The 13922-nt window shown below is 39.7% G+C and overlaps 1 protein-coding gene across 3 annotated transcripts in view; it reads left to right on the forward strand.

Annotated features, from left to right (window-relative positions):
• The window catches only part of bmpr1aa (bone morphogenetic protein receptor, type IAa), a 201535-nt gene that overhangs the window by 121969 nt on the left and 65644 nt on the right, over window positions 1-13922 (forward strand). For 2 of the 3 annotated variants that reach the window (XM_052041370.1, XM_052041371.1), the window contains one exon: window positions 13385-13584. In XM_052041370.1, the coding sequence (XP_051897330.1) occupies window positions 13518-13584 (67 nt within the window). In that variant the 5' untranslated portion in view covers window positions 13385-13517. Of the gene's footprint in view, window positions 1-7508; window positions 7537-13384; window positions 13585-13922 lie in introns of all 3 variants that reach the window. The other variant, XM_052041372.1, reaches the window with a different exon arrangement.

Here is a 13922-nt window from a genome sequence, read left to right on the forward strand (position 1 = left end):
AAAGGCTTATCCTGGCAGACTCTTGGCTATTACTGTATTCATGTCTGCCTAAACAATTACTGGTTTATTTAATGCTGTTTTACCTCATTATTTACTCAATGGCATATCCAATTTTTTCTGTTAGAGCTTTGATTCTGCCTGAATTTATATGAGTCATATAAATGTAAAAATTAAATACAAATTCTGTCAGTACTTGGGCAGATCAAGGTGCATCTGTGTAGAGGAATTCATCCCCTGTCCTATGATATTTTCCATGCAGCTTGAGAAGGTATAATACCTGCTCTTTCACATCCTGCCTTTATGCTGTCCAGAGCCCCAAACACCACTACTGCTGACAATGATGTATAAATTACATTCAAGTTAGCATGCTTTATTGGCTGCACTATAAGTGGGGAGCCTAAATGTAGATTTGTGATCCCTTTGCTGAACACCTCTGCTCAGTCTGCAACTCCAACTCGGAGCTGCCATTGTAATTCTCTTCTCAGCTTTCACTGTAACCTTTTTGCTTTTGGCCTCTGACTCTATTCTAATGAAGGTCAACAGAAGTTCAAGCAACAGCACCTTAGTCAACTTGGGTCACATTCAACAAAGTTCAACAATTGAAAATCCTAACCACTACTACCACTTTTTCTCGGACAGTTTCTACTATTAAAGATTTGCCTGTTGCCATTTACACCTTACCCAAAACTCATCTTTTATTTCTTATTCCCATTGCTATCCCCTTTAGCGTTGCATTTAACCTTTCGTCATTTAGTCATTCCTTCCACCCAAGAACAGACCTTTTGCTTGTTCTTCACCACCACCTTCACTTTTCTTGTCTAAGTACTTAACATCTGCACCATTTTCCAGTTTAACAAAAGGTCACTGATCTAAAACCTTAGCACCTTTCCCATTCTTACAGATGCTATTGAGTATTTCTAGCACGTGTGTTCGTATATTTATATTTTGGTACTTCTGAGGTGCTTGCTTAGATTTCATACTTAGATAAGATCCACCTTAGAAGTCTGAAGTTCTGTTTGTGGTTAACACTAACAGTGCATTTGTATTTAATGGGATGGATGTTGTGATCACAACAACTATGTACTTTGGTTTTAATCAAAGTACTGTAAGACTAACCCTGTTAATATTAGGAGCCTTCGGTGTCACAGTGAACTAATTAGAAATTTCAGCATTGATACAGGGTATCTAGCTCAACAGTCCTTTGTTGAGGTTATCATCCTGTCCTACGTAAACGAGCCACTCAAAGTTTACGAGCTGTGCAGTGATTGTCAGCAACCATTTTACAAAAAGGTTTAATTTTTCCTACTGCTCTTTCCTGTCATGTACTGCTGATTGGTTCCACAAACCATTGAAAGGTTCTGTTGTAAATGAGAAGTGAAAACAGCCTAAATATAAAAAGGGATGAGACCAAAGCCCAGATCATATGGTGTTAAAACTTTAAATACTTCAAGTTCAGTAAAAAGTAGGAATTTTTAAAAAAAAGGGCAGTAGAAAAGATGAAAACCAATTATTATGGTGCTTAATAAATGTGGGTGAAAAAAAAGTATTAATGATAAAGGATATGGTTGAACCTGTTGCCCAAATAATTGGCCTATACATTGATTCACAAAGCATAAAAATAAATATAGCAAAGATGATCCAAGCACAAATTCACTTTAACAAGTATGATGTAGTCACCATCACCGAGACGAACTAGCATGAGTCAGAGAAAGGTAGTCCATGTTCGTGGGCTTTCAGAAAAAAAAACAGGAAAATTGAACAGTATTAGTATTGCTAAAGTGATGCTTTAACCGCATTAGGTAGAGGTGAGTCATCAGTACGGGTATATTGAGAATTGAGAAATAGATTATGTATAGCTTCGCTACAGACCTGAGGAATGATGAAGCAGCTGGATGGCAATTAAACACTAATATCTGTTTAGTTTACTGCAAAAACAAGGAGCCAAAATTGACTACTTTAACTGGACATAATCATAATATAAAAAAAGAATGCTGGAAACACTCAGCAAGTCAGGAGGCATCTGTAGAGAGAAACAAAAGTTAACATTTCAGGATGATGACCTTTCATCAGAACAAGGGAAAATTAGAAGACTAAGTTCTTTTAAGTTAAAGAAAAGGAGGAGGGATAGAGGGAATAAAGAGAATGTATATAATAGTGTGGCAACCAAGAGAGAACGAAGGTACAGATGGTGGTGATGCCAGCTGTGAGAGGTGAAGGTCTTGTTAATCATAGCTGATCTTGATGAGGGAGGTGAATGAGGACAGTGGAGAGTTGGCAGGGGAGGGTGAGAGGAATCGAAAACATTGCTGTATCTGAGGTACAGAATATTGTAGTTACTGGAAATATGAAAAACTAAGTTAATATTACAGGTGACATTTCATCCAAACTGGCCAGTTTGAGCACAAGCTGAAAATGCTAGTTATCCAAACTTTTTAAATTCACTATTGAGTCTTGAGAGTTGTAATGCTGTTCCTTGAGGTTTTGTTGGAACAGTGCAAGAGGCCAAAGACAGAGGTCAGGATCGGATGGAGAATTAAAGTGGTAAGCTACTAGAAGCTCAGGGTCACTCTTCGGCTGTTCTGTAAAGTAGTAACCCAATGTAGTAGAATAGGTTGTCAGTGTAGAAGAGACCACATTCTAAGCACCAAATGCAGTACACTGATTTGGAAGAAATGCAAGTGAATTGGTGCTTCACCTGGAATGAATGTTTGGGTCCCTCAGTGTTGCAAAAGAGAAGAGGTAAAAAGACAGGTGTTGCATCTCCTGTGGCTGCATGAGAAGCTGGTGTGAGAAGTGGTTGGTGGAGATAGAATAGTGAAGCAGGATGTTATGAAGGGAAGATTTGTCTAGTGATGACATTTCTCAGAAATTACAGAGGATAATCCTTTAAATTTGGAAGCTGGTGAATGGATGGCGAGTACAAAGGGAACCTTCACTTGCTCTGGGGAGGTAGGATAAGGTTTAAGAGAACATGTCCAATAAGTAGGCTGGTGCAAATGATAGCCCAGTCAACTCTGGTGGAGGGGAAGGCATCATTAAGAAAAAAGGAAGACATCTTGGAAGCACTGGTATTGTCATCAGAGCAGCTATGATGAAGTCAGGGAAACTGGAAAATGAAATGTTTATCTTAAAGTGGTTCATGGAAGATGTTGAACAGTGTATTTGGTAGATGTTCTGTGCATATCTCTAAAGAGAAGACCTGAGTAAATGAGCAAACTTTATCAACAAGTGAGATGTTAATTTAAGACTAAAATGCAGTCCTTGGATAAATAAAAGGAGCTGAGCTCTGTGAAGTGGTGATATTAAGAACAGCAAAGGAACACAAAGGCAATGATCCCTAATAATAATGTGGGCTGCTTAAAGGTGTGCAGATAATATTGCCATTGAAAATGAGAAAATACAAGACTTGTTGAATGTTTACTTTTTATTGGTTTTCACAGTATATGAAGAGTTTAAAGTACCAAAACTATGTTGAACATCTACAAGTAAAGGAAAAGAATTTAATAGAGAGAGGTTCTCCTCAGTTTACAATAGGGTACCTCCCCAGGTTACTGGCTGGATGGATTTCCGGCTGCTGCGGGGTTGCCAACATCTTCTGGCATGTGGGAACATGGTTTGTGGCAAGTTGGAAATGTGGCTGTGAACTGAGTTCCCACATGGCAGAAGATGCCTGCAGCAGCCGGCAAATTTATGCCACTGGTCTCCCAAATGCTCATTCATATGAACAGGCTGGATAAAAGGTGGGAAGTTTGTAAGCTGGAGAGGACCTGTATAATGTAAGTAAAACACAGATTAGAGAGCAATAAATGTCCTAGATCTGACAATTTACATCCCAACATATTAAAATAAGTGTGGAGATTGTAGGCAGTTCTTTTCATGATATTCCAAAACTGATTCAATAATATCCTTAGATTGTCAATTGTAAATGTGTGTCTATTTCTTAAGAGTGAATGTGAAAAACTAGTTGATTGTAAATGTGTTCTAGGGAAGCTGCTGAAATCTATCATTAGTGACATGGTAGCAAAGCATTTGACCAAACATAATCAAGGAGCCAGCACTGATGTGAACGGGGGAACCGTGCTTAACTTTATTTTGTTGAGCATTATACTAATGTAGATGGAAAGGAATGTCAATGGATGTCATGTGAATAGATTCTAGAAGGTATTTACAAGGAGCTGTTTATAGAAAAAGTTTAAATCTACCCCTCATAGCCCTACAAAGTTTCCCTTTTCAAATATGTATTTAATTACTATTTAAAATTTACTGTTGAATCTGCTTCCACCTTAACAGGCACTGTACTCTAGACCATCAAAAGTCTCAGTATAAAAATATTTCCACTCCAGTTCTTTTACCACATTTTACATTTGTGTCCGCAGGTTATGAACTCCCTCATCAGGAACAATTTCTCTCCATTAGCTATGACAAAGCCCCTCAAAATTTTGAACACATATGTTAAATTTTCTGCTGCTGCTTCCTTCGAAGCTTGAGGACCCCAAGTGGCAATCTCCACAAGGTAGCAGGTAGTACTATGGTTGTTATCGTTGTGATGGTCAGTTGCATTCGGTGGAAAGTGATCAGGAGCCAAACCAAGGAAAGACGGGATAGTACTAATCCCTCAGGATTCAGCCCACAGGACAGTGAGTGCAGTGGCTGATAAATGGCAGGCAACATGGACTGTCTAAGGATGGATTGATGTTACTGATGTAAGCACCACCTGCATGTAATCTTAGAAATCCTAACCTCTTTCCACACCCACACCCACCCCCCCCCCCCCCCCCCCCCGAACCTTTGAGAAGCCTGTATAGTGTCTGTTTAGCTGGATGGTCTCTGCTGAAGATAAAAATTATCCAAGTCCCTTTGCTGGAGTAGAGGGAACATGTCCTGCCTCATGCTGTTGTGAGCAGAAAGCTCTGAAATATGGCATAGATTAGCTGCCGCTGCTGGGGGTAATGCAGAGTGAAAGTGTTACTGACATCAATGGGCAGCACGTTACGTGCCTTGATGAGTAGCTGTAGGTCTTCCTGGAAAACGTCAGGTCTAAGACACAGCTGAGCATCACCTCAGAGACCTTCTCCTTGGAGTCCATTGCTCTTCAAAGAGTTGGAGATAAATGTGTGAGGAATAGAGTCTGTAGATATGAGCTCTTTGCTAGGCATGTTTGCTGCCTTGATCTACCTAACTTTACCACTTCTACTTGTAGAGCAGGACCACCACAGAAATACCTCTGGTAAGTACAGAAATGGTAGTGAACCTTGCCCAAAGTCACTGTAGTCTTCTGTGTCAACAGGTGGCAGCTTGTGTTTTCTGAAGCAGAATGCAGATGTGATAGACAGTTGTGTTAGTGGTCCTAAAATCTGACCCAGTGTGAGTCACTAACAAGTTTACTTAAGTGCAAATACATGGCCCATTTTCTCTTGGCAACATTCTAAACAAGCATTCAAGAGGAATGGCATAACTCCAACTGCAAGTTGAATTTCCTGAACTACATGATTCTTAATAACTAATTGTTTTCCATCACATGCTAAAGCAGGTAGATTAGATTAGATTTCTTTATTGTCATATACACCAGGGTGCAATGAAATTCCTTGTTCACATGAAGCTCAGAGTGAACAGTACACATGATAATAAATTCAGTGCGAAGTAAATAGTGGTAGTGCCACATGATTCAATTTTTAGGAAGTATTTTTATATATTTTACATCTGCCTACGCATTTGTATTAATGATAAGGACATAAGTTTTCACTTCCTTGGTTCACTTAGCCCTTTGTAATATTGAAATGTTTTAAAAAATAATTTTCTCCTACATCTAGTGAAAATTTCTTTATTGGTCTTGCTGGAAGTTATCAAGATTTATCATGTAACAGTTTTTAGATACACAGCTATTGGTTGATGCTGATCGTTGCAGCTTGTGCCATTGTTGAACATGCTGGGATGGATACATTACTGGTTTTTGCATGTTACATTAATAGAACTTGGAACAGTACAGCACAGTATGGGCCCTTTGGCCCACAATATTGTGCCGACCTATATAAGCACTTACTCCATGATCAATCTCACCCTTCCCTCCTACACAGCCCATAACCCTCCATTTTTCTTACATCCATGTGCCTATCAGTCTTTTAAATTACCCTGTTCTATCAGCCTCTACCACCACCCCCAGCAGTGTGTTCCAGGCACTCACCACTCTCTCTGTAAAAAAAAAACTACCTCTGACATCTCCCCTAATCTTTCCTCCTCTGACAAACTGATGTCCTCTGGTATTGACCATTGCCACCCTGGGGAAAAGGTGCTGGCTGTCCACTCCATCTATGCCCCTCATAATCTTATACACCTCTATTAGGTCACCTCTCATCCTGTGTTGCTCCAAAAACTTAAACTCCAAATTATTATTGTTTACTCCAGGAAAAGGCAAAATGATTTTTTTTATCTTTCCTCTCCAACACTGCTACCCCCTCCTCCAAACACCTGCACTTTGTCAAAGCAAGATAAATTTGAATGGATAAAAAGTAAATGACAATCTCAGAAGTAACTTTACAAGAAGTGGATTTTTTAATGTCCTTTTTCTTCCCCTCTGGAAAGCATAATTCAGTGTTGTGATGTTGTTACATGGGGTGTCCTCCTGACCTCAGATGAGTGGTTATTCTTCTCGTAATTAGCCAATTTGTTCCTGCAGTTACCTAACTCAGCAGAGAAACTGGCTTCTTCAGATTTCTATTGCTTGGCTGCACAGTTGAGTAGTTGTGTTAGCATGAAAAATTTGCTTGCAGTGAAATTAAGCCTGTTTGTTATGAAAATGACCCTACTGTACACACTACATGTTTGGAAAATGATTGAAGCTGTCTTGACTCTCAGTTGGCAACAGATGATTTGTACAATACATAAAATAGTATAACAAATGTTAGCTTGTCAGGTGGCTTCTGTAGAGGGAAAAACAGGCATATATTTGATAATTTTCATGGCAAAATCAATGCCTTTGTCTCTCTTTACAATATTCCCATCCATTCCTTTTTTTTAAAAACTCATTTCTATATGTTATTTCTTGTGCCATTTGGCCCATCGAGTGCATGCCACTTCTCAGAGCAATCCCATTCCCCATATATTTCCTTGTAACCATTCTCTCTTACATGCCCATCGACTCCATCCTGATTCTTCTACCACTCACCAACATCAGGGCTAATTTATTGCTGCCAATTAATCTAAAACCTAGCACATCTTCGCAGTGTGGGAGGAAACCAGAGTACCAGGAGGAAATCCATACACTCACGGGGTAAAATGCAAATTCCATCCAGACAGCACTGTAAGTCAGGATCAAACCCAAGTGGTTGGAACTGAGAAACAGCAGCACTGCTTTGCCAACTTGCAGGAAAACAATGGACTACGAGCTGGGGGAAAGAAGAGTGCAGTGGAGAACTTATGATGAAATGGAAAGCTTGACACACAGGATGCTGATGGAGCTTGCATAGAGTAAGACTAGTCATTTTATAATTTCTCTACCTTTTTATCACCAGGTAGAGCACAAAACAATTTCACCTCTTGGTGAGTACTAAACATTTAGAAATCTCTTGAAAATCCTTATTTCCACCTCTTCAGAGGCCGAATGTCACTTTGCATCTTTGTATAATGAAGCACACACAGCTGTGATTCATCCTCTTATCTAAGAAAAGATATACTGGTTTTGGGGGAGTCCAAAATAAATCCACTGGGCTAATTCCTGGGATGAGAGGGTTGCCCTATCCCAAGCTGCTAAAGAAATTAATTCTATATTTAGAGTTTAGAATAAAAGAGGAGTGACCTCGTGGAAAGATACAAGATCCTTGGAGGGGCATGACAAAGTAGATGGCGAGATGCTTCCACTTGTAGGACAACCTTAAGAGAGGGGACATAATTACAAAATAGGGAACAGTCATTAAAAACTGAGTTGCATAGAAACTTTTTCCTGTAGAGGGTGGTGAATCTCTGCAAATCTCTATCCCAGAACATTTGTAGAGGATAGATCTTTAGGGGTATATTTAGAGAAAGTAGATGCATTTTTAAAAGATCAGGGCTATGGGGAACTGGCACAGAAGAGGAAATGAGACTTGGGCAGATCAGCTGTGATCATATTGTATGGCAGGGCAAGCTTGAGGGGCGAAGTGGCCTCCTGCTCCCATTGTCCTATGTTTTTACATACACATTTTTCACATTCATAACTTTAATTACTAATTGACAAATGTGCAAATTTAATATTTTGGCAATATTGGTTGCTTCTGAGATTCTTCAAAATATTTAATCCAAAGACTTGGATTTCTCTTGTCTTTTAGTACTCAAGTTGTTCAGTAGCTGTGTAACTTGAATGTAGTAATATGCTTATTTTTTTAAAAAGTGGGAGAATTACAAGTAGATCTCCACAACGAGTCCTGGATTGAAACTTTTATTTTTAAGGGTTGCGATTCCGCAGAACCTTCTATAAATTGCAAATGCAATTGAAAACCCAAGTTAAACATTACACGGACTTTGAACTGTATGTTCCTGTAATTGCATTGTATTGTATTACAATTCAGAGCAGGAAGGGGAGAGGAGCAATTGTTGTACAAATGTATACTTGCATGCAGAGACAGAAAAAGTCAATAGGTTGACCTAAGTTTAGAATCCAGTGTGCCTTGCCTCCAGATAGCAATGTGATTGGTTCACAGTGCTATGTGTGTTAACTTCTTGGAAATGGTCCAACACCCTGTAGTCTCAAGTAGCTGACATGGGAATCTGTCACTGCCTTCGTTTGAGGCACTGACTTTGTTCTCCCCTCTTAAGAGTTTTGTTGTCAGTCCTTTGCTGTAAGGAGCCCTTCATGATCCAAGAGTCATGGATGTGTGAAAACTAGGCCACAGGTCATGGGTTGTTTCTACTTCTGAAAATAAGATGTGACATGAGCCTGCCCCGCTCTCCCACTAATTTGTCGTCCTCATGAATGGTGTTCAGAACAACAATTAAAATAAAATTCACCAAGTTCCCAAGGAACACTCAGATCAAGTTATTAATGATGAAAATGACTACTGATGGTAATTACAGCTCATCCTTTTACAAATACCTTCGACATGTTTAGCCATTCAAAAATAATAGGACCAGGCTGATGGGTCAGTAGGTCAAGCCCCTAGAAATAAGAGGCCAAAGAAAGGCAATGTCAGTTTTCTATTCATCTTAACACAAATCAGCTTTGTGTTGCATTAATATTTTAATTACAGGGATTGTTTCACGAGTCTTGTATCATCTAATTTATTTGTGGACACCCATAATCTTCACAATTCATATTATTGTAATGACGAACATGATTGAAATTTGGATTATCCATTCTCCCAAGTGAATTATTTGAAATTTACCAATGGATGTGGATTATGGGAGGATGGAAGTTACCCACGCTACTTGCTGTTTGGTGTATGTGGTAGGGCTTTACTTAAAAAAAAGTAGAAATTAAGTCTGTACACCATCTTAAAAAGAAATACCCAGAATGTTCTTTGAAGGGTGTAATCTTGTGTCAAGACTTGAATTTGGTTAATTACTGTTTGGTTGTTTGCTCTCCAGTTGTCTGTTGGCTTTTGATTTATAGATGCTTAACACAAACACCTGAATGAATGTCAGAGTGGTGAATTTATTGAACTGTTTTCTCTCTGTGCTTTTCAACAAACTAAAAACTACCTCTTTTTACAAAAAGTCATTCATTTGCCAAGCAATCCTTTCTGGAAGTTGAGATTCCTGCCACCAGTGGTATCTGTGTACTTGTGGCAAGGATAAAATAGTTGCCCTGGCATGGGTGAAGTGGTGAGTCACAGAGAGATACAGTATGGAAACAAGCCCTTCAGTCTGCGGAGGCATTACTGATCCATCAATGCCCACCCTAACCTATTTTCTCTCTGTGTTCAAATGAACTCCTTCCCCCCCACCCATCCACCCACACAAGATTCTACAACTTATCTGCTTGCCAGGAACAATTTACGATAGCCATTTAACCCACCAACCTGCACATTTTTGGGATGTGGGCAAAAACTGGAACACTCGGAGGAAACTTCTGTAGCCACGGGAAGAACATGTAAACTCCTCGCAAACAACACCAGAGATCAGGATTGTAGCCGGGTATCTGGAACTGTGATTAGAGAATGAAGACGTAACAGCCTTTTGGCAAAAATATTGAAGGTGTCTGTTTTGCTCTGACTAAACCACGTCTGTGATCCCAGTCACCCAACTATAATTCAAAAGCAATGTATTGCAGATGCTGGAAGGTTGAAGTAAAAAGCAGAAAATGCTGGATCTATTTGGCAGATTGGGTAGGATCTGCAGTGAAGGAAACAAGTTATAAGACATAGGGGCAGAATTAGGCCATTCAGCCCTTTGAGTCTGCTCCGCTTAATCTTAAACAAAAGTAAAAATTCAGGATGTCAGGTTACAGCAAGTGCAGAACAATAGGGAAATTCTGTGATCAAAGTGAAGACTGGCAGGATTTGAATATCAAAAGGAATGACATAACACTGAGAGGATTGTAAGAGAGGATAATTGAAGTAACATACGCCCGAAGGGGAGAGAGAAAATTCTGCAGATGCTGGATGTATCTGGAGCAATATACAAGAAGTGCTGGAGGAACTCAGCAGAGCAGGCAGCATCCGTGGAGGGAAATAAACAGTCAACGTTTTGGGCCGAGACCCTTTGTCAGGACTGGAAAGGAAGAGGACAGAAGCCAGAATAAGAAAGTGGGGGGAGGGGGTGGAGCACACGCAGGCAGGTGATAGGTGAGTTCAGGTGAAGGAGTTGTATATGGCCAAAGCCAACAATTTTGAAGAACTGCCCATGCTTCCAGAAGGTCAGATGTATGGTATAGCTGAATAGGTACCCTGTCTCTGGATATTTTTTTAAGCCACCCATTTGTAAATTAGAGTGATTTTTGGCGGCATCTTGCTACTCTGAGGCCATTTATTGAGCCTGATCATACTGCTCTTCAGCCAGCAGTTCCATATAGAACCACTGCGCAACTGCAGTCCATGGACCACTACACTTGTTTTGTGTATCTGCATATTGCAACATGGGGTTGAGAACATTTAAAAGCAACTCAGAAGCTTTTGATAGCCGTGTGCTCTCAATAGGCCATCAGGGAAATCTGGCAGTGGAGCCTCAGGATCTACCATCTGAGGACTTCCATTTTTATGCAGAAATGGGGGCCACCAATGTAGTTGGACCTGCAAGGCTGCACAAAGGTACTGTGACCACAGGAGTAGAGAAGTTGACCAGCACAGATGTTGGGCCAGGTTACACACAATCCAGTCCAATATGGTGCAAACTTGTGGTTGAACGTTATAACATCTAAATCATTGCAATCAGCCTAACAGAATATGATACGGTTTAGATCTTGAAAAATTCAGGCAATTAAATTTATCATCAGCTGTTTTCTTAAAAATACTGTCCTCTGTAATGTTTTGTGGGTGTCAAAGGATATCCTTTGTTCTTTGAATCAATCTGACATCAAAAAGATGAAGGCAGTTAATTTTATTTGTTCTCACAAAGTTAGTAAGCGCTAGTATTAAAGCATTAGTTATCAACACTGAAACAGATATTAGGTCATCTTATCCCATTGCTGGCATACACACAATTTGCACAGCAGTGTTATCAGGACTGAGGTTTCCGATGTTATCTAGCTAACGGCTGTCTGCAGAACCAAAAGAGATTTGGCATCAGTCAAAATGAATCTGTCTGAGGTGTCAAGTTGATGTATGCATCTGATATATGCATTTTTGTTGTTGATGTGATCCAGAGCTGAATGTAGTGCAGGGGAGCGGATGACACCACTGTTGTTGGCAGAATCTCAGGTGGCGATGAGGAGGCATACAGGAGTGAGATAGCTCGGCTGGTTGAGTGGTGTCGCAACAACAGCCTCTCACTCAGCTTGACCAGGGAATTGATTGTGGACTTTAGGAAGGGGAGGTATGGAGAACACACACCAGTATTCATTAGAGGGGTCAGCGGTTGGAGGGGTGAGCAGCTTCAAGTTCCTGGGTGTCAACATCTCAGAGAATCTATCTTGGGCCCCAACATATTGATGCAGTCACGAAGAAGGCACGCCAGCGGCTCTACTTCATAAGGAGTTTGAGGAGATTTGGTATGTCACCAGAGAATCTTGCAAATTTCTACAGATGTACAGTGAAGAGCATTTTGGTTGCATTACAGCCTGGTATGGAGGCTCCAATGCGCAGGATGCAGAGGGTTGTAGACTCAGTCAGCTCCATCACAGGCACAACCCACCCCGCCATCGAGGACATCTTCAAGCGGCAGTGCCTCAAGAAGGCGGCATTCATCATTAAGGACCCTCACCATCAGGGACATGCCCTCTTATCATTACTACCATCAGGGAGGAGGTATGGGAGCCTGAAGACCCACACTCAACGATTCAAGAACAGCTTCTTCCCATCCACCATCAGATTTCTGAATGTTCCATGAACACTACCTTGTTTTTCTTCTTTTGCACTATTTATTTATTTTTGTAACTTATGGTAATTTTTATGTCTTGCACTGTACTGCTGCCACAAAACAACAAATTTCACAACGTATGTCAGTGATAATAAATCTGATTCTGACAGGAGATGGCGTCCTCTGTAGACCTATTTTTCCTGCATGCAAATTGCCATGGGTCTAGATTGTCCGGGAGGCTGGTGCTGATGCGGGCCATTGCCAGTCTATTCAAAGCACTTCATTATGGTCGATGTTAGAGATACTGGTCGGTAGTCATTGAGACAGGACACTTAATTTTCCCATCTGACAGGAAAAGAGGGAGTCTTCCTTTTCAATTTGTTATCTTCCCTTTCATCTAAAAGAAATTGTAATCAATTCCCTAAAAATCAACTTGATAGTTGATACATGGGAAAAATTACAAAGAATAAAAAAAACTAAGTTGTTAATGCATTATTTTAACTATTAATTGGTAACAATAGTGGGACACCATGGAGCTTGATCATGAGAGCTGCTTCCAATTAAAAGTGCAATACAGTTGTCTCAAGCTATTTGTTGTTTATATTAATTGTAGGACACCGTACTCCCATCAACCACTAAACTATAGTTTATAATTGCATTTTGTAGGGTGTGTAATGTTGATGGCACAGCAGTAAAATTAGCTGTATTCTTATTGACCTCAGACTAAAATGTTTCTTTTCCAGTACTTCAAAAAAAAAATTAGCAGAGGACATAAAGCATGTTGGGAGTGTGGTTGTAATGAATTTGTAATTAAGTGGTTATTTATAAAGGTAACTTTGGCTTTCAGTTGAATTCTTCCTGAAATTAAAATATGATACTTTTCTTGGGCATGTGATTAAAAATGTCAATTCATTTTTATCGTAAATGCTTCTAATCTTTTTATTGTCCTGCTTTCTTTCAGGATAGTTAACCAGCAAAGTAAAGAATAATTAAAAGAAGCCAACTTCTTGTCGTCGTCCTTTTCTCCTGATCTGATTCCAAAGATCATATACATTTGCAACTGGAGAGTTGAGGGAACTGTAACAACTGCAGAAATGACTGTCCACAGCATTGCAATTCCAGTTTTTGGAACATACGTACTACTGATTCTACAGATTCAAGGTAAATTCTATTCCCTGTAGTCTTTGAGATTTTCACTGAACATCCAATGGCAGTATTCGATTTGTCTTCCAGACCAAAATCTGGAATTCTATCTCTAAACCTTTTCTATCCCACTGTCTCTATATCTTTTTCCTTGTCTAAGACTCTAACCAAGTTTTTGATCATCTCTCCTAGCATTTCCTTGTAAGTGACTCGATATCAGACTATTTGAAAATTTTCCTGTGAAACGATATCAGTAATGCGATGTAAATACAGATTTTTGTTTTAAATGTTAATTTTGAAATTTCATCTTGATACTTGAGGAAAAACTGGGATTTGAATTTTACTGTTTTTATATT

The sequence above is a fragment of the Pristis pectinata genome, chromosome 30 (assembly GCF_009764475.1).
Source record: "Pristis pectinata isolate sPriPec2 chromosome 30, sPriPec2.1.pri, whole genome shotgun sequence".
Classification (NCBI taxonomy): domain Eukaryota; kingdom Metazoa; phylum Chordata; class Chondrichthyes; order Rhinopristiformes; family Pristidae; genus Pristis; species Pristis pectinata.